The 20,890-nt window shown below is 45.1% G+C and overlaps 1 protein-coding gene across 21 annotated transcripts in view; it reads right to left on the bottom strand.

Moving 5' to 3' along the window:
* Afdn (afadin, adherens junction formation factor) overlaps positions 1 to 5,342 on the bottom strand; it is a 124,555-nt gene extending 119,213 nt beyond the window's left edge. For all 21 annotated transcript variants that reach the window (XM_041680309.1, XM_041680312.1, XM_041680320.1 and 18 more), the window contains exon 1: positions 5,055 to 5,342. In XM_041680309.1, the coding sequence (XP_041536243.1) occupies positions 5,055 to 5,159 (105 nt within the window). In that variant the 5' untranslated portion in view covers positions 5,160 to 5,342. The remainder of the gene's footprint in view (positions 1 to 5,054) is intronic.
* Between the last annotated feature and the right edge of the window lie 15,548 nt (positions 5,343 to 20,890).

The raw sequence follows: 20,890 nt of genomic DNA, 5'->3' as shown, positions 1-20,890 counted from the left end.
TAACCTACCCAGAACAGATAAAGAATCATTGGGATGTTTGTAGCTTGTATGTAGGTATGTATGTTACATGTGTAGAAACACTTCCTACATCTATCTTACAAGTATAAATGCAAGCCAAGCACAAATACCAATGCTTGCTTGTTCTAGGCAACTTCTAGGTATATGAGCTAAGTCTACATATAAGCTCTGCTAGCCAAACTTCTCAACAACCAGTGCTCTCCCTAATGTGGAAATAACTTTCAATTATTAAGGCACTACAGTTTTTAGCATAGATTTCCCTTTTATAATAACAGAAAATAAGTTTATATCTAAATAGTTATTATATCATTTTCTGACATTACCCCAAAGTTCAAGTCTGGCAAAACTGTTTAAAAACAAGTTACCCTATGCACCAGAATAATAACCAATGTCTAGCAATAATGCTCTACAGATTACAATTACTCAATTCACCCATAATAACAAAACAGTAAACTTGTTTTTTTTTCAATATGAAGGCCAATGTCTAGTGATAGTCTAATGTTATCATTTAATCAGTTAAAATTCCATAAAAATATACAGTTACAAAATATTCCACTGGGCCAACAAATTGCATTCATTTTCACTGGCATAGAACAATGAATTAAAACTGGTCTAAATGAAATTCTAACCTATGTACCTAAGCAGTCACCACTATACCAGTGCTGTGTGTAGGCTGCCAAGCACCAGTTTAAGAGGACAAGGTAAGTGATGTCCCTGCTCCATAACTGCTGCAGAACAGACTGCTGCAAACTCACCAGTAACAAAGCTCCCAGAAAACAAGGAGCTACAGAAACCTTCCACAACAGTTCAGCGTCATTCTGACATGAAGAAACTTTGTCATTGCAGGCCTATTGCTATGGCACTCTGTAAAATCAGACACCACAAGATGTCAGCTGCTAATTCTCAAACCCCCTTCCCGCATCTGGTATGGAGAACTGCTATGGGGATGCTTGCAGAAGCCAGTGACACCTAACTGGTTGGTATGTCTGAAGACACCAACCCGACCCAGACAGCCATCTAGCATGCTGCAGGAGTACAGAATTTAAGAACTGCCACCATGGGAAACATTTCCTTGTGAACATCATTTTTCTCTTCTTCTCATTACCAACTGTTCTGGTCCCCCCCCCCCATGGAGTCAAACAGTACCTAAGTATATGATTGTAAGTGGGAAAACAGGGAGTATAAATCAGGCACTGGCAGTTCTCCAACTTCCACTTATGTGTGAATTTCAAACAGAAATGGGGGTATAAAGCATTTACACAAGTCAGAAAGTTTGGGAAAACTCTCCCCCACCCCCCACTAGCACCAAGGCTAATCAGAGCTACTTAGGGAGATTCTGTCTCAAACAGCAACAATAAAAAAAAAAATAACAGGATGGCCAGGCTCTTTAATTCCAGGATTTGAAAGACAGAAGCAGGCAAATCTCTGTAAGTTTGAGGTCAGCCTAATCTACATAACATATTAAGTTCCAGGACAGCTAGGGCTGTTAAATAGGAAAAAAAAAAATCAGAAAAGAAAAAAATAGGAACTAAAGAAAGAAAAGAAACAACAGGATGCCTATAAATATTTAATCTTAAAAACCACCTGTTTCACTTACAGTTACAAGAAAGGTTTTTATCAGTACCAATACTTAAAACTACCACTGTTCCCTTAAAAATCTCAAATTAGATAGTATGACAAAGCATCATTACAACCTAAGCATCAGTCTAGAATAAAGATGTAGCTATAATAAGCTATGCAATTAGCACACTCACTTCCTAGTCCACCTCTGACAGCAATCTCCAAGTTATTTTTTGCACACATCTTTCAGGTAATATCATCCACATGACTTCTAAGATTAACCAAGGAATCAGAATGAATCATGTTCACCGACAATAAAGCATATGTGGGTGTCCACACAAATTGTGGGCTATTTTTTCCTCCAGAAGAAAAAAAAACCTAAATAAACAAATGACCAAAAGGTATCACATGAAGTTAAAAAACTCAATAACTTAGCAAAGCTTATCAGTATAAGCTTTATGCAAAAGAATAAAACAAATCTTTATTACGTAAACCATTTTCAATAAACTTTTATAAGCATCTACCACATATTTTGTCACGAATAAAGGCATACACAAAGAAAACCGTAGTAAGTATTTCTTTCCACACATTTCTTACTTTTGTGTAATGAGAGGGAGAAAACCCAGTAAGTTTGATGACAACTCTTGGTGAGGCCCTCCTCTGAAGAGCCACAGGGGTACTCTGCCATCATAAATCATCAGATATCCCAAAAGCAATGAAGCCCTAACTTGAAAAGAAAGAGTCCAAAAATGCTTCGAGAACATGTTTATTAGCTTCTACAGTGGTCAAGTTATTAATTCAGCTTAACATCAGTCTCCCAGCCATAAAACATTAACACTCTGCGTAGATCGTGAACTCTTTATTTTCATCAAGTACCTAGGACCAAGTAAGGGAATGACTGAAAAGTCGTCAACAGCAACCTGCTGGTTCCTTCAAAGTGCCCCTTTACACTAAAAGGTGAGCGGGAAGGAAAAGGCAAACTTATCCAGGATGGTGCCAAAACATATCCTAATTTTCTTTAAAAGTAGATATAATTAAAGTTTATCATCTTGCTTATATAGAAAGCAAAGAATTATCAGCAGTGGTCAAAGCTGCCAGGAACCAAGTCACAGATGACTGATGGAGTTTAAATGTGGTAACAGATACTGAACACTATACCAAACATAAGCAAACAGAAGAAAAAACTCACCATACTCTTACAAACATAAGACTGAACTAAACAAATATAAGGCCTAACTCTTCCACAAATCAACTTCTGCAGTGAAGCTGAAAAATGTTTACTGAATATCTACTAAGAGTTGGTATAATATCTATCCTCTTGTAGAAGATTGCTTGATTTATAACAGCCAGACGGAATAAAAAGCAAGCATTAAATGGCAAAATTATTCTGAAGCTTTGACAAACCAGGCTGAATGCACTGGCCTAAGACTGCCTTAGAGGACTGAATTTACTTTCATGATGTAATGTGTTAAGCATAAAGCTCTGCTTCAAATTGAAGAACAGAATGATTTTAATAGTATCCAAAGATTCGCCAAAAAAAAAATAAAACAAATGTGAGCTAGCCATTACATAACAATAAAGCTAAGAAAAATTAAATTAGACATTTTTGGGAAAAAAAACTTCATTATGAAAAGCTTTCAATTACAAGTCATTTCTAAAAATGGAAATGTTCAGATGTGAGGATAATGTAATATGAAAAAGATAATCTTGTTTTTTAAAGTCCTTTAATTTTTTTAACTATCTACACAACTCTTCATCTGCAGAATAACCTGGGGAGGGGAGAGGCCTCCCAAAAAGCGTGCCAACTTTAATAACTGCTCCTATCTTCAAAACGAAATAAGTTTCAACTTAATGCTTATACAGTAGATCAAGTTAAATCGAATAATTTATCTGAAATTCTTTAAAGTTAACGCCTCAATTTAAGACTAAAACTTGAGCTGACTGCTACTTCTCGACTGAAAAGACGCCTTTTAACCATACTTAAGAACTCTCAAAAAAAGAAAGAAAATCCACATGCCTAGCAATATTCTACCTCCAAATTTTATCCTGCCATTAAAAAAGATCAAGCTAATTTATTTTGAAAGACAAGATAATGTTGAAACTAAATTACTAGATGGTTCCTTTCTAGAGAGCCTCTATGAATGAACACTAACTACACAGTAAATTTGCTTACTAAAACGTAACTCGTAAAATCATTATAGAAGATGAATTATGAATCAGGAGTAACTTAACATTGGTGTTCAAACTGGCAACCTGAACCTAATAATTTACCTTAGCTTGTCAATTAGGGCTCGAGAGGAAGGGCTCTAACTAGGTCAAGTGTGCTCACAAGAAGGTGAGACAAGCCTTCCTCCACAGGCAACACTAAGTCAAAAGGTGAAAGCCAAGATTCAATCTGGAGAGATGGTTCCAATCTACCAAACACGTTTTCGCGGCTAAGCGCTGCTGTAGTCAAACAAGCACCTTCTTTTTATAACAAATCACAACTAGAGCTATTTCCTGATCAGCACAAATCCTAGATAAAGTGTAGGCTGGTGTAGTGGAAGTCCGCCTCAATCATCCCTGCTGTCACAGAGGCTTCCCGCCAGCCAGCCAGCGCCGTCCGCACCGTCCCTCGGGTACGAGGCGGCGAGAAACCTGCCTCCACCCGACCCCACCCCCAGAATCGCCCCGAACTCCTCCCGCGGCTCGGAGACAACCAGCCGCCGCCGTACCGTGCCGGAGCCGGGGTGCCCCGCCGCCCTGCCCCGCCGGGCCCGGGTGCACGCGCGCAGTGGGCGCCCGGGGCTCAGACCGCCGCGAGCACCGGCCGGTCACGTGCCGGGCGCGGAGGGGGGCAGAGATCCGCGTCCCGACACTAGGAAGACGCCATCAAAGACACTGGCCGCGGCGACGAGGGACACGTCCGCCCCGGGGCGCGGGGGACCCCGCATGGGAGGGAAGCCCTCGGCCCGCAGCGGGCCGCGTGGGGGAGGTGGGGCCCGGGAGGCACAGGTGGGTTGTGCGGGCACAGGTGGGCGGCCAGGTGGAGTCCTGTGGGCTCTGAGGACACCGGGACCCGCCTAGAACGGGTCTCGGTGACACAGGTGGGGTGTGCGGACACACGTGGGTGGCGGAGGGGGGGGTCCCAGGGACACGCGTGCAGCTCCAGGTGCGTCGCCGGGCGCAGGTGGCCAGCCCGCCCGCTCCGCGGGCCACCGAGCCGCCTCGGACCCCGCCCGGGCGGCGGGGCGCGGAGAGAGGCGACAAGGACGACCGGCCCCCTAGGGACCCTGCCGGCCAGCACGGTGGGCGGAGGCCGACGGGGACAGGGCCGCGGGCGAGGGCGGGTCCGCGGTCTGGCGGGCGGGCGGGCGAGCCGGCGGGGGAGGGGCGGCCGCGGGACCCCGCTGCGCTCTGCCTCCCTCCGCGTCGCCGGCCTGCGTGCGCCCCCTCCCTCCCCTCGCCCCGGCGGCGGCGGCGGCCGCGGCGCTTACCTCGGTCGGCTGGCTGATCTCGAACAGGTCCAGCCGGTTGGCGTTCCAATGGTGAATGATGTCGGCCAGCTTCCGCCGCTCCTCGTCGCGGCCACCCGCCGACATGGTCGCGGCCGCTTCTCCTCCTCCTCCTCCTCCTCCGGTTCACGGGCGGCCGGGCCAGAACACCGCAGGCCGCCTCACCCACCACAGCCGCCGCCGCGGCCGCTGCCTCCGCCGCCCGCGCGTCCTCCGCCGGGCTCGGCCCGCGTCCGGCCCGCGCCGCCTCCCTCAGCCCGCCTCAGCCGCGGCCGGTGCGCCGAGCGCCGCCCCCCCCCCCGCCCGCCGCCGTCGTGCGCGCCGGCCGTGCGCGTCCCCGTGCGCGTGCGCGCCGCGCACCTCGGCGCCGCTCCGCTAGGTGCTGCTGCGTGGCCGCGCGCTCGGGGCTGGGGCTGGGGGTTCGGGGGCGCGCCGGGAGTCCGCGCGCTCGGCGCCGTGTGCCGGCGTTCCGAGCCCTCGCGACCGCGGGGTTCCGGACCGGAGCGGCTGGGTCCCGACTGGAGCCACTGGGTTCTACGAGCGCGCCGGGTCTGCCCTGAGCAGGCTGAGGTGTGGCGGGCTGCCGGGCGGCGCCGCGTCCTGACGGCTGGGGCGGGCCCGGAGCTGCCGAGCCGGGTGGACAGGTGGGCGTGGGCAAGCGCGGCCGGCGGAACTGGCTGGCCGTCCCGCCGCGGCCCTGACCCCTGGGGGTGCACTGGCTGCCGGGGTCAGATGCTTGCTGACCTTTCTCCGGAGGAAAGATAAATTATTATGGTTGTGGGTGAGCGTCAGTGCAAATGTTTTCCCGAGTCCTCCTCCGGCTCCGGGTGCTGTTTGAATCCCCCGCATTCCTCAGCCCTGGGCAGGGAGCAGCAGCGGCCTTTGTGTCTCCGGGGAGCGCATGCCACCTCGGAGGAGACAGCGGACCAGAGTTAAAGAACAGGGAGGACATTAGCGTGAGTTGTTTTTTGTTTTTTTAAAATCTTTTAAAGGGTCCCAGTGAACCTAGAAACGTAAAACTTAACTTCAACAGCAAATGTTGTGGGTTTTACAGACGTCTGTTTCTTTGTCTTTTTCATGCCCTCCTCCCTGCCAAAAATATTTGTTCGCTGGAGAGCATATCTCGAAAGAGCTATTTACCCCCAATCATCCAGGTAAAATTGATTCTGGCATTCTCTGTGACATGCTGGAAGGAAGAGCCCTTACCGAGGCTGAAAGTGATACACCCTATTTGACGCGGCCTCTTTATGTTCGCTGTCACCGTTTCCAGTGTGAAGATGTGTTTTCTCTCTGCCAGTTGGATTTCTTCCTTTGTGGGAGAGAAGAGCATCTGCCCCCCATGCTTTGTCTGCTCCGCGATGGCCCTAGCACAGCAGAGCTACATAAGGACGCTTTTCAGCCCAGGAGCCGGGCATTGAACTCGTGCCATGGGGAATGAATTCTTCAATAGACCCCTCGGCCTCTGCTGGAAGTTAAAGAGGGGCGGTTTGCAGGGAAGCATATGTGAGCGAATGTGTCTTCCTGTCATGGTGTTCCGTTCTTTTGTGCCTTTAAGTTCTGCTTCTGTGTGGACTCGTTTTTTATTGCAGTGGGTTCCCTGGTGGCAGTGCAGCTCAGGACCCTTGCCAGCCTGCACACACACACACACACACAATGTAGCGCCTACTGATAGCAGCAGTGTAAACTGATTCTGACAGTTGAGAGCTTTATTCCTGCTGAGCAATGACTGGCTCTTACAGAATTAGTTTGCAAAGCTAGCAATTAGATAACTAATGTCCATGGTACTGTATTGCTAAAGGGAAAATCCAGTTACTAGAAATCAAGTATGGACTCCACAGAGTTGTTTTTTATGGGAAATGTGTGTGTGTGTGTGTGCGCGCGTGCGCACGCGCGCCTGTTTGCGTGTAGAGAAGCCACTGCACAATGGAGGGTTTACAGATGGCTCTAAGTCACTGTCAGTTATCACTGGATTCTGGTTTACATAAAGGCTCCATCTATATCAGCTTGAGCAGTAAATCGGTTCCCAAACTATAGTTCATAGTAACTCATTAGTTAATTGATAAAGGCTTAAAAGCAGTCTGAAATATCCAAAATACCTGTGATTCTCAGTCATAAATGCTCCAAGAACTATTTTGTGTTTAGCCAAAAAAAAAAAAAAAAAAGCTTTAGGTTGAACCATTCCTCCAATAATTGTCATTGAGACACAAGGATAAGTGGGGAGTGGTTGCCCAGGCCTCTGCTCCAAGAATAGGGATGTGGGGTAGGAAGATCAGGACTTATATAAGTTCAAGAAAAAGAAAAAGTTACCAAAATAATACTCTGAATCATGTGTTGTGATATCCCATGTAAGAATAAACAGACATGGCCATCATGATAGTCATAATCCCCAACCTGAATGTAAGGGACAGGGACTTAGGCTGGAAGATTGCAAATCCTTGGGCATCTTGGGAAAACCATGTCTCAAAATCAGGGTTTACTGAGGCTGTGGTTGAGCGGTACAGAGGTTCTAACACACATGAGACCCTGGGCTCTGTCATCGTATTGGAAAAAGAAGTATACCTAAAGAAAGTCAAATGGTGTGTAAAAATAAAATCATGATCCTTCTTGGTTGGTAGCATGATGACTGGTCATGCGTGATGGCGTGATAGAGAAAAGAAGGGAGAAAAGCCTAAGATTCTATGAGTTCTGTTAACCACATCCGTACAGAAACAGAATCGGTAAAGGGTGATTGTGTGTGACACCAGAGAAGGCTGCCCTGGGTGTGGCAACTTTATAATCTGCTGATCGGTTTTGAATTTATTTCCACTTTATATTTAGCTCCTGATCTCCCCTTCTAAATGTGTTAAAATGGTTATATATTAAAGAATAAGAACCATCAGTTAGCTTTTTGCTTCGTTTTTCTCTCTTTTTTGACAGTCTCCTGCATCTCAGGCTGGCCTTGTCATTAAGTAGCCAAAGATGACTTACCTTCTAACCCTCCTCCCTTTGTTCTCCAGAATAGTAGACTGTGGGGGGGGGGGGTGTCACCACTTCCAGCTTATGCAGTGCTGGGGGTTTGAACACTTGGCTTCCTGTAAGCCTGGCAAGTCCTCTGCCAACTGAACTACATCCCTAGCCTTTAGAAATTTATTTTTAATAAAGTATTTTTAAAAACCAAATTCTACAACCAACAATATGCAATAAACCTTTGTCTGCCTCAATGCGCACAAGCCCCAGAAAATAAATAGAACCAGGAACAAGATTAATGCATCTAAGAAAAGCAAACTACTCAAACAGAGCAACTATGTTTAATAACCAGCAGATCACTTGACTGGCAATAACTTCCCTACTTTGGCAAGTTAGTATAATGTTGAAATATTGTGGTTTTATAATTGCACAAGCCAACTTACAAACCATTCTAGTAAATAAATCAATTCAGAGGATGTTCCTTAAACAAAATATACAGGTAAAGGGTATCATGAGCGAAGGCAGCCAGAGCACATTGGTGTCGATTGTTGTCCACAGAAGCCTCTACACAGGAGAGCAGTTCTGGCTCGTTAGCCATGAAACCCAGAAGCTAACTCCTTTTCAGAAACTACCGCCTAGAAAGGTCAGTGTCGATTAGTTTCTTGAAACAAGAAACGGGGGAAGGGAGGGAAGAAGGAAGGAATTTAGAGATTAGGTTTCCATAGACACTACTACTTTATTTAATAAAGAAAATACCTTTCAACTCTATTTCATATTTCTATGTGCTTGTTATTTAGTCATGTTTTAGATTACCTAGTAAAATTTCCAGAAAGCTGCTTCTACAAAGAATTGTGACAGAAAACGTTTGTAGAAGCAGGGAGTGGTGATGCTTGCCTTTCATCCCACCAGGCAGAACTCTGACTCACGGTCAACCTGCCAGGCCAGCCAGGGCTCTGTGGTAGGACCCTGTCTCAAGAAAAAGGGAGATGCAGCGGGACTTGATCATAAAAGGTTTAATTTACCACACACTGTCCGTATGACTTCACTTCCTACCTGGTGTGGATAGGCAAAACAAGCTGCTGAAACATATAGCCCGGTGGTTGAGTAGATGCCTAGCAAGCCGTAGGCCTTGTGTTCAATCCCCAGTACTGCCAAGATAAGCCACGCGATAACCTGATTCCTACAGCAAGTCTTCACAAGCTCTGTAACAGAACGAGAACGATACGGTGAATACACAGATTTATCAACTATTTATCTTGTACATTTCATGCTCTTCATGCTCTTTTCTAGTAAAAATTATGCATATGCATAATATTTCGTGTATGGGGTATATAGTTTTGTTGAAAAACTGATATTCTAAAATGTAAATTCCCATTAACCCTTTTTTTTTTTTAGATATGACAAGGTCTCAGTATGAAACCTGCCAAGCACTAGGCCCTGGGCGACCTGAAACTCACCATGAAGACAAGCCCCACCTCCAGTTCTCAGAGATCTGCCTGCCTCTGCATCCTGCACATGACGATTGAAGGTGTGCACCACCATACCTGGCTTCCCAAGGTGTAGCCCAGCCCGGCCTCTGCCTTCTCAGCGTAGCCTGCTGGAATGGGCCACCATAATAAACAAATTTTATTATAGACGTAAAAAGTACATATCAACCGAAAAGTAGATGCCATTTTACAATGCCCTACCAAAAATAACAATTAGAGGAACAAAAAGCAGTGTTGAGAAAACCTTGTTCGTGGAACTCTGCGAGTATGTCTAAGAATGTTCTCTAAAAAAAATATGTACTAGTATGTCTGTAGATCAAAAATATGAGATGAAGGGTTTCCGCTTGCTTTTGAAAATGCAATGCCACTTAAGCATTTTTAAAGTGCTGTAACTTTTTCAGCTAAGTCCACGAGAAGCGGGAACTTGACTGTGGCCTTCTGTTACGATGGTGTTATGGACATGTGCCCTGAAACACTCCGCCACACACATCTGCCCTAAACATGCATCAAGAATGAAGAGGAAGCCGGGCGATGGTGGCGCACGCCTTTAATCCCAGCACTCGGGAGGCAGAGGCAGGCGGATCTCTGTGAGTTCGAGACCAGCCTGGTCTACAGAGCTAGTTCCAGGACAGGCTCCAAAACCACAGAGAAACCCTGTCTCGAAAAAACAAAAAAACAAAAAAAAAAAAAAAAAGAATGAAGAGGAAATGTGGGTGTCAAGTAGCAGAAGCAGCCGGGACGTGGCTGACCACCCCTTTCTGAAAGGGCATACAAGATGGCGAGAAGGGGCTGACGAGGGAGTCCTGCTGGACATTGGACGTTGCAAATGGGTGGGGAATGCTGGCTAAGCGTGCTGGGGAGGAGAAAGGTACTGCAAGTGCAGCATGCAGGTGTGACTTGCATCACCAGAAGAGAAGCCACCGATACAGCCTTCTTACCAGTAACTATGCTAGCCCATCTAGTGGGTGAATCAGTTTCACCATCCATCCAACAGGATGCTCCCTTAGTCACGGCCCTTCCTAGCAAGAGAGAAGCTGAGCAAAGAGACTGCTGAGAGTCACATAAGCTAACAAACCAGAAATTCCTAAAGTGCAAGAGGTTAATGTCAGAAAACCATCACAACCAGCAATCTAGAGAGAAATTCACTCCAGAGGAATAAAACTAATATCCTGAAAAGAGCTTAAAAATAAATATGTTTTAGGAGCTTTAAAGAAATGCATGAAGCCGGGCAGTAGTGGCACATGCCTTTCATCCCAGCACTTGGGAGGCAGAGGCCAGCCTGCTCTACAAAGTGAGTTTCAGGGCAGGACTGTTACAGAGAAACCCTGCTGCGAAAAACAAACTAACAAACAAACAGAAAGAACTGCGTGAAAAGGTACCGGGGAGAGGGCTAAGAAATGGTAAGGTAAAGAAGGAAAGCTTGTGTCTCTGGCTCTCAGGAGCATAAGGAGTATGAGATCAAGGCCAGGGGATACACAGAGAGATGTCTCAAAAACAAGCAAATTATATATGATATGTATATGATTTCAAAAGCCTTACATCTAGCAAATATGTCTTCAACCTAATCCCAAACATGGCACGTGAGACTCAGGAAGAGGCCAGTAATCTGAGTTTCAAGTCTCCCTCAAGTGAGTCTGAGGTAGATGGGCATAGAGAATCAACAGCTGAAAAGAAATTTCCGGTTTCATTTGACCTTGAGACTTTCCGAGGTCACTCGTTTCCTTCTGCTCAGGTGAGCCTGTCTCCACTCCAGCACTGAACACGGGCGTGCGCGCGCACACACACACACACACACACACACCTGTGATCAGAGGAGCAGCACTAGCCCACAGCCACAACTCCCAGGTTTGTGGTCCACCTCTGACACTAGGACTGTAAGCAGTTTCCTCGTGCAGAGATAAACAAGGCTGACTACAGAGCATTAACTGCTCTCCTGAGCTGCTACAGGGTCAAATCCAGTGAAGGTTTGCAGATTGTTTTCCAAGTATCTGTTTAAGATAAGACAGTAATAAGTGTCTGTTCTAGATTTAAACCTTGACCACTTGAGGGACGTTCTGAAGAGCTCTGAGGAAAACTGCATACAAACACCACATAGAAAAGAGGAAAATCATTAAATTTTACCTTATACATTTTTTTTCATTTTAATTACTAGAAGACACTGCATTAGAACTGCCATTTGTTCTGAAGATTTCTGCAAAGTTCTGAAGTCTTCGTGGGACTTTAAGCCCTAGGAGGCTGCAATATCTTGCTGTGTTTTTTTGTGCTTTGGAAAGGAGTGGGCTGTGTTATCCTAATTGCTTTCTTTCCAGTAAGTTTAATGAATTTGACACATTATATATTGTACCTTTTTAAGCTGTGCATTCTCACCTAACCTTACCAGACGCCATGTTCCTGCCCCTACTCTGAGTCCCTGGGCTCCTTGCCAAGCCTTCCTTTCCTCTGCTGTCTCTCGCTCTAAATGCTTGATTCAGAGACTCATCTCTTTGACCCCGGTGTTACCCTGAACACTCCCTTCTTGCTCAAGTCCACCCCTTTGTCTAATCCTAGCAGCTCTTCCTGTTTCACCCTCCTGTTGCTTGCATTCTCTCCTCACTGCAAACCAAGCATCCTCAGACACTGCTCTGGGCATGCCCCATTTGTGATCACCCCAGGAAAGCCCTACCACCAGAGACCCCCTACCACCAGAGACCCCTAGCACCAGAGACCCCTACCACCAGAGACCCCTACCACCAGAGACCCCCTAGCACCAGAGACCCCCTAGCACCAGAGACCCCCTAGCACCAGAGACCCCTAGCACCAGAGACCCCCTAGCACCAGAGACCCCTAGCACCAGAGACCCCCTAGCACCAGAGACCCCTAGCACCAGAGACTCCTAGCACCAGAGACCCCTAGCACCAGAGACCCCTAGCACCAGAGACCCCTAGCACCAGAGACCCCTAGCACCAGAGACTCCTAGCACCAGAGACCCCTAGCACCAGAGACCCCTAGCACCAGAGACCCCTAGCATCAGAGGCCCCTAGCATCAAAGGCAACTCTGCAGCTATTTTGACAGCTTCATTCTCCGACGATTTCATGTGTGAATCCTCAGCAGAAGGTTGGTCTCACCAGTACGAGCGAGCGTGTTTCCACTCCCTCACATCTCCAGCTTCATCCCTCCACTCCTCTCTAGGTGGAAGCCCCTTGTCAGTCACCCAATAGAATCCTGACCGTCTGTGTTGTTTATGAGCTTCGTCTCGGCATTGCTGAGCTCACAGAATTTCTCTTTCCACCCTGTACAATAAGCACGGCCACATGACTTGTTCTGGTCAATGAGCCATGAAGAACTGGTGTGTCACTTCTGATGTGAGTGGTATACTGCCCTGTCTTTCCTTGCCACAGTGACTGGGGAAAGAGACACAAATGACTGGAGATGTCACAATGCCTGGGACTCAGGGCTCAGCCACAGCCACGGCACGATGGCTCTGGAGGACCAACAAGTCCCCACAGTATTATTTACGAAAATTAGCCCAGAACTGGATTTGAGGTTCCTTCTTAACGCGAGATAATGTTGCACATCCAGACTCAGAGATGTCCATGGGCCCAGCTAAAGTGTTCTCTGCCACTCAGAAGCTCCTGCCAGCCCCTCTGCAGACCCCAGGGGCTCTTCGTCTGTTCTTGGAAATCATATCTCAAAATAAGAAAACCAATATGAATGTGGTCCTGAGTTCATCCAGCTGCCATTGGCCGGTTAATGCCCAAGGATCTTTCCAAAACACGTTTCCTGATCTGGATACTTGATGTCATTCCTTGTGGCATTTTTTTTAAAAAGCAACACTGCAGCAACATATGTGTGATACTCACCGTTAAAGTGAGTTGTTAAAGTTCTCAACACACATGTTTTCTCTCCTTGGAATTAACTTCCACTTAGCATGCTCACCCAAGTGTGCTTTCTCACGGGCAGATGCCGTCTGTGATAGTTAATGTGGCAAACATAACTATATCATGTCATTAGGTCATCAAGGTGGCACATGCCGTTCATCGGAGCACTCGAGAGGGAGGCTAAGGCAGGTACATCTGTGTGAGTTAGAAGCCAGCCTGGCCTAGATAGCTCCAGGCCAGCAAGGACAACACAGTACTTTCCTGTCTCAAAATAATAATAATAGCAATAATAATAATAGTAATAATAATTTAAAATTACAGATTAAGCAGGAGAGATGATTCTGTGGTTAAAAGTGTGCATCACTCTTGCAGAAGACGCCAGTTCTATTCATAACGCCCCTATCTAAAGCCTCACAACAGGAACTCCAGCTTCAGGGGATCCAGAACCATCCTTAGCCTTTTAGGGCACTATACCCACATGTACAAACCGACACTTGGACACACACACAATTAAAAGTAAACCTTTAAGTTATTATAGATAATTCTTTTTAAAGTTTTTTTTAAAAACAGGGCCTCATGTAGCCCAGGCTCCAAACCTCCTGCTGCATCTCCCTAGGTGCTAGGATTTCAGGCATGAACCATTTTACACACACACACACACACACACACACACACATCTGAGTCTTACAGTGAATTTTAATTGAGTGGTCACAAGAAAAGCCAATTAAAAAACTATCAATTATAAGAAACATTGAACACCATAAAATGGAATCTTTTAAAGTTATTCAGATCTGTCTTGAGTTTCATTTGTTCTGGGTATCTATCTTGAAATGTAAGACAATGCTTGATTTAAGGCGTTTGGTTTGATGGCTTACCAGAGATCTAAGTAAACATCGGTGGTGAAATGAACAAATGTGTGCTTATTGTAGACCGGCTCAGGTCTTCGACAGGCAGAAACCAGTCCTCATTTAGACACTAAATTCTTTAAATGACGGTGTCGTAGATAACTGGGCCCACACAGCTTCAGCAGGCTAGCGTGAGGCATGGCGTGGACGAAAATACATTATTAATGAAATCTTGTACTCGGCAGCTTCAGTAATTTGTGGTTGTAATTCCTATGAGAAATATACAATATCATTAACATCTTTTAAAATATCAATCTCAGAAGCTGGTTATGAGAGATTTTGTGTGATTCTAGATGTTACCTTGAATTGGGATGCCAGAAAATAAGTTTTCTGGCTCAGTATTCCCCACCAGAGGGTAATATTTAACCTGTAGTTTCCCACACAGTTGTTAAAGAAAACAGTATTACAGTTTGAATTGGAATGCTGAGATAGCCATAAAATAAAAATAAAAGAAAAATCAAAATGAGTTACAATTAATTTTAACAGCTAGATATAAGATACCAGTTAACAGAATCTAAGTTGCAGAAGACACAAGAGAAGGAAAGTGCCAAGTTCTTGAAGATCCATCTCACTATGGACTTGCTTTGGCAAGAAAATAAAACAGGTAAACTTTAAATATTTCTTAGAGAATGGTGATAATCCCAAAGAAAGAATCAGGTTCCAAATAACACTGATATGTTTAACTGAGAAAGGTCCGCCGCCTTTACCTATCTGAAATCCCTCTAAGGTCACTTGAAGAGTTCACAGACAAGCCTCTGGGGAAGAACCCTAATCCCTAATTAGATTGTCTGCGGAAGCAGCTCTGGGGAAGATTGTTATTTTTTACTTTGCAATTATATTTTCTTAGATGCAGGTAGACAATAATTATGAGTGCGCTTCTGTCTTTGCGAAAGCACGCAGATTAATTAATGAGCATCCTCATTGGATCCAGGCGGAGGACTTGGAGGGCAGAGCCAGAATGGAGCCACACAGGTGCTGTGTCCGTGAACACGGGAGCAGGCTCCTCTTCACACACTGTCTTCAGGTCACTGAGTGTGAGGTGAAAGTTTGCTCCAGTCTGGACCGGCTGCGCTCGGCACCTTGTGGCACACTGAGGTCTTCCTGTAGCAACCTCAAGGCAGTTTTTCTTATTTCTTCATTCCAGAGAAGCCAGCCTAGCCTACTGCGCTCTGTAGCGGGTGCTATTCTGTCCTGTGCACTCTTGAAATTTTGCTTTCTAAGTCATTCGCTCCCCCTTAACACTGCATTACTGCAAGGACTTAACTGATGAAGATTTCTTTTGTGGAGCACATATAGAAAAGATTTTAAAAGAAATTTACAAACAATTGAAGGAACACCATCCCCACCCCCAAAGCCTTGCTCCTGTCTCTCCTAAAATGTCCCCTTCATCTTCTGGCAAAGTTGAACACCATCCTGACTTCTGGCCTGGTAGGTAAAGTCATCTTACTTTTGAAGTTTATAAAAATAGAATCATACACGTTCTATCTGTTCATTTCTGTTGCTCCAGTCAAGTGTCTTTGTGTGTGGGAGATGCAGCACCCATCAGGGACTGGTGCCGTCCCATAGCTGGTGAACTTGAAATTGTTCCAGGTTTTCACTCTCTAAGGAAGGCGCTGGCCTGCATAGCTCCAGATGTCCCCGTGTATAGCCTGGGTACATATGTCATTTGGGTCTGGATGCAGGAGCTGAGGTGCATGTGCGCACAGGTTTCCAAGTCCTGAATCCATTTACGTGTCCATCAGCAGCTCCTCAGGCTGCAGTGGGCAATGTCTGTCTTTAGCCATGCTGGTGGGTGATGTTCAGAGAATTTGGAGTCTCAGTCCACATTTTCCTCATTTTTAATGAAAATATTTCCTCACATAATAATTGTTTGGGTACTACCTTTTATGACGTCTTGAAGTATTTTGGTTTGTGAGTGTGTGTGTGTGTGTGTGTGTGTGCGCACGCGCATGCGCACACACATGTAAGCATGCATGTATATACACACATGTGTACATAAATGTGAAGGCCAAAGGTCAACTTTGCTTCCACTTCTCAGTTACCACCCACCTTGTTTTGTGAGACAGTCTCTCACTGACTTGGAGTTTGGCAACTAGGTTAGGCTGTCTGGCCAAGCCCTGGGGATCCTCCTGCTTCTGCCTCCCCACTGCAGGGGTTATAAGCAGGTACCAACACGCCCAGCTTTTACTTGGGTTCTGGGCATCAAACTCAGGTCCTCATGTGTGTGCAGCGAGCACTTTGTGGAGTGAGCTGTCTCCTTACCCACTGGGTCATCTGTCTTAGTTACCTGGTGGAGATACTAATATACTCTGGCTGTGATATTTTGACTCTGTCACAATCACCTTGTCCCCTCCACAGCTTGTCTTCTCATTCCTGTAGCATTGTCCTTTGTTCTTAGATTTAAATTCTTATTTATCAGTCTTTTTCTTTATGATTATGGTTCTTTTATATGCTGTTTGAGAAATTTTCTTTATATCAGAATTATAACTTTTATTTCAATTCATCAGGTCTTTTTGTTAGACTTAGATAGTATACCAAATACTAATTTGGGGGTTCAGTTCAGGTTGTGTTTTCTAAGCAGCATTTTCACTGCTGTGTAAGTGGCATCATGGCCTTGGGTGTCTATGTGTCTCACACTAATCCCCTTCCCTTCTGGCATCGAGGCCCTTAGTGGTCTGAGTGTCTCTCACTTCCTTTGGCCTCTTTGCTATCACCTAACAAAGCCTTGTCTTAGTCACTGAAGTCATACAGCATGTCTTCTGCCTGATAGAGTGAATTCTTCCATCTCGTTCTTATGAAAGTTTGTCACTAGGCTATGACTCTTAGTGGCACTTCCTGCTCCATATTAATTTTGTAATCTACTTGTTAATTATCATAGGAAATCCAGATGTGGTTTTTATTAGGCCCACACTGTGTTTCTAGATCACTTTGAGGAAAGTTGATGTATTTATCACAATAATATTCCTAATCCATGGACTATAATGGAATTATCTTTAATTTTTCTTAATAATGTTGTATAATCTGTCTATATAACCCTTAGGTGTAATTTTAGATTTTTATCTTAAGTATTGATGCTTTCTGATCTTGTATATGTGATACCTATTTTAATATTTTACTTTCCAATTATTGCTAGTTTACAGAAATATAAATGATTGTTAAAATATGCATATTGTACCAACAAAACTCATTTTTGACTTTTGTTTCTTATGTATACAATCATGTTAATGTTAGGTCTCAAAAAAAAAAAACCCTGGGACAAATGACTGAGGTGCCAGCTCTCCCAGCTTCACCAGTGGCTCCTCCCAGCACTTCTGGCCCCGCCCCTACCCTAAACAGCTCCCTCCCAGGAGCTGGGCTTCCACTCCCCTCCCAGCCCCTCCCCCTAGCTTCTCTTCCCTGTGTAGCTCAACCGTTTTGGTTGTGTATCTCCTGTCTCCTGGTTCGCTCCTGGCCACTTGTCTCCTGGTTCCTCCTCAGGGTCTGGACCAGATGTCTCTCCCTCCTGGTTACAGTAAACATTCTCCTCCACAATATCTTGGAGTTGTGTGTCCTCATTTCATGGTTTCCACTCAGTTAGCTACAAGTAGTGACAACTTAGTCACCTCTGTCGGGTCTTCTGCCCTTATTGCCCCTGGTTTAGGGTCCAAATGGAAAACTCCAGCATCTTGTTATTAAATGTTTTTTCAAATACTTAATTTAAAAAATATTTTTTCATCATCATGAAGTACCCACTACTCTATTCCCAGCTTACTAAAACTTTTTTGAATTGCAAGCAGATTTAAATTATTTTTAATTATTTCTCATTATTAATTATATGGCCACCACATTTCTCTCTTTTCATAATGATTTTTACTGCTGCCAGGAACGAGCCTGTAATTTTGTGATATTAGCATTTTTAACACATTGTTGTTATGGTTTTCTGATATAAAGTTTGTCCGTATGCACAGGAAGATTGGATTAGTCTTTGTCTTTCTTACCACGTCCTTACAAGATTTGGACGCATGCCGGCATCACAAAAGCTGTTAGGAAGTTTCTCCCTTTTTATTCTCTGAACTTCCCACTTCCCTTGAACTTTTATAGAACAAGGTCAGAGAGGAAGAGCTTTATGAATAGATATCATTCCTGGAGTAGTGACAGGTCTATTGAAATCCTCTGTTTCTTCTGAAATCCATATCGTTAGGTTTCATTTTTCTGAAATCATGTCCAGTTTTTCTCACAATTTCAAATCCACAAGCATGAAGATATTATACAGTGTTGAGGTAATATCAGTGTGAGGAACCTACAGTGATGGCTCTCATTCTGGAGGGTGATTATTTTCATTTTCAAATTTAATTTAAAGAGCCAGCTCTTACTGGATGTCATGGCTCAGGCCTAAGGCCAGAGCTTGGATATGGGAATCGAAGAATAGAGGATTTAAGGCTGCCAGGGCTACAGGAAATGAATTCCTGTCTCAAAAACAAAAGAACAAAAAAGAGAGTAAAACATACCTTGCTTTCTATGCGAAATAGTAACATAAAACTTCCCAGCTAATCAGAGATGCTTAGTGTAGAAATATTTATGTCTGAATTTTGTGATTTTCAAGATTCTATATCTGTGAATAAAATATTTGCAAAGCGTGTATCAAGGGGAGGGAGGAATGTGAGTTCCCGAGCCACAAGGCACTGCTCTGATTGTCTGGATGTCTTCACGGATACGCTCACAGGTTAAAACACAGCACAGCGAAAATGATGAAGATGAACTCGAGGTAGGGGCTGGGGTGGCCATTGAACCTCTTTGCTCTTCTTCCCAATATGGCCTATTTATACATCCATTTGTGCTTCTCAAAAAGCAAGAGCAGTACAGTTCACTGTCTAAACTATCAATAAGCAGTTTTATTTAGAAAGGAGATTGTGGCCCAGTGAAACAGTTCACCAGGCAAACGTCTGCCGCTCAAGCCTGACGACCCACGTTCAATCCCTGCAGCCCACAGTGGGCGGAGGAAACTCGCTCATACACAAACGTCATCACTCGTACACGGGGGTGTTTTAAAAACGGGAAATTTGGGATTTGTAGACCAAGCTGCCTTGACTTTGCATTCTCCTGCTCCAGCCTCCTGAGTGCGGGATTAGAGGCATGAGCCACCATGCTAGGCCTAATTAGACAATATCTCCTTAACTGGAGGAGAAGACCCAGCCTCTGCTCTCCTAGCAGCAGACACAGTGAATGTCGCTGTTTAACCAGAGTGGCTTCCTGTTGTGGTTTTCGTTTCTTGAAGTGGTTACATTTAAGCAAAAACGTGGTTGCTGAGTTTTTTCCTGGCCCTTTTCAGACACTGAACCTGAAAAGTTTTACCCCAATTCCCATCCCTTGAAAAAAAAAACCACATATGGTATAAATGTAAACAGATATGACATTGATAATAAAATGTATTTCAATTGTCGAATGAATGCCCTTTCCGCTTCTAGACATAAGCTATAATCTTTAGATTTAATTGGTTCTTTTCCCACGGAAAGTGTTTCCTGGTAGGAAGTCTTTGCAAAAATGCATGTGAAACCTACATTAAAAAATTGATTTTGCTGAGTGGTGCTGGTGCACACCTTTAATCCCAGCACTCAGGGAGGGGGGGGGGCAGAGGCAGGCGGATCTCTGAGTTTGAGGTCGGCCTGGTCTACAGAGCGAGTTTCAGGACAGCCAGGGCTGTTACACAGAGAAACCTTGTCTGAAACAACAACAGTGTCTTTTAGGGCCTATGACTCCACTGGTAGAGCTGCCTAATACCCATAAAGCCCTGAGTTAGATCACCAGTGCACGTTAGTACACATCTCAGCACTTAGGAGACGCAGGCAGGAGGAGCATAAATTTAAGGACGTCCTTTACTTCATAGCAAGTTTGAGGTTAGCCTGAGCTATGTAAAGACCCTTGTGTCAAAATAAAAGTGAATAAAAGAAATAAAATTTAAAAGTTCAGAGATACAACTTGTTTTTTATTTGTAAATATAAAATCAGCTTCACGTTTTAGAAGTCATAGACCCAAACTGAAGGGTGACACACTATGTACTGTAAGCGTCAGGGTCCAGACGGGTGGTGGCCCCCACTTAACCTCGTGTTCCAAAACACATCAGGAGTCCTGCACTCACCTTCCTGCTGCCCTGCTTCTTCCCCTTTATAAGGTTATTATGATGGATCTGTGTCTGAGTGTGGTATGTGCCTCCCTCAGAGGCCAGAGCACGGATTCCCTTGGGGTTGTGACCTGCCTGTGCAGTGCTGGGAAGGAAGCAGGGGTCTTCTGGATGAACAGTGTGCACTCCTAACCGCTGAGCATCCCTCTGGCCCCTGACTTGCTTTCTCATTCTGCTCAGGAAAGGGGCAGCCTAACTGCCAGGCTGGGACGCGCTGCTAAAGAAGCTGATGGTCGTAGGACTGCCGTGAAGATGGTTATGTCTTCAGGGTGTGGGAAAGGTACATTTGGGGACTATGGTAGGATTTGTCCCTCGTCCGCTGATTGATTAGTCGTGCCTCGTGCTATTCTGCGTATGGTTCAGAGGGCTGAGTTCTACAGCCTCTCTTTAGAGGTGAGCTCTGATTCTTCATTTTATTAGACAGGCTGCCCTTTAGCAGGCTGCTTACCTTTTGAACTATTTACT

The sequence above is a fragment of the Microtus oregoni genome, unplaced genomic scaffold (assembly GCF_018167655.1).
Source record: "Microtus oregoni isolate MIOR12 unplaced genomic scaffold, Mior012 000033F_ref0000390, whole genome shotgun sequence".
NCBI lineage: Eukaryota > Metazoa > Chordata > Mammalia > Rodentia > Cricetidae > Microtus > Microtus oregoni.
The sequence above is the reverse complement of the archived record's forward strand: the minus strand, read 5'-3'. Positions and strand labels throughout refer to the sequence as shown.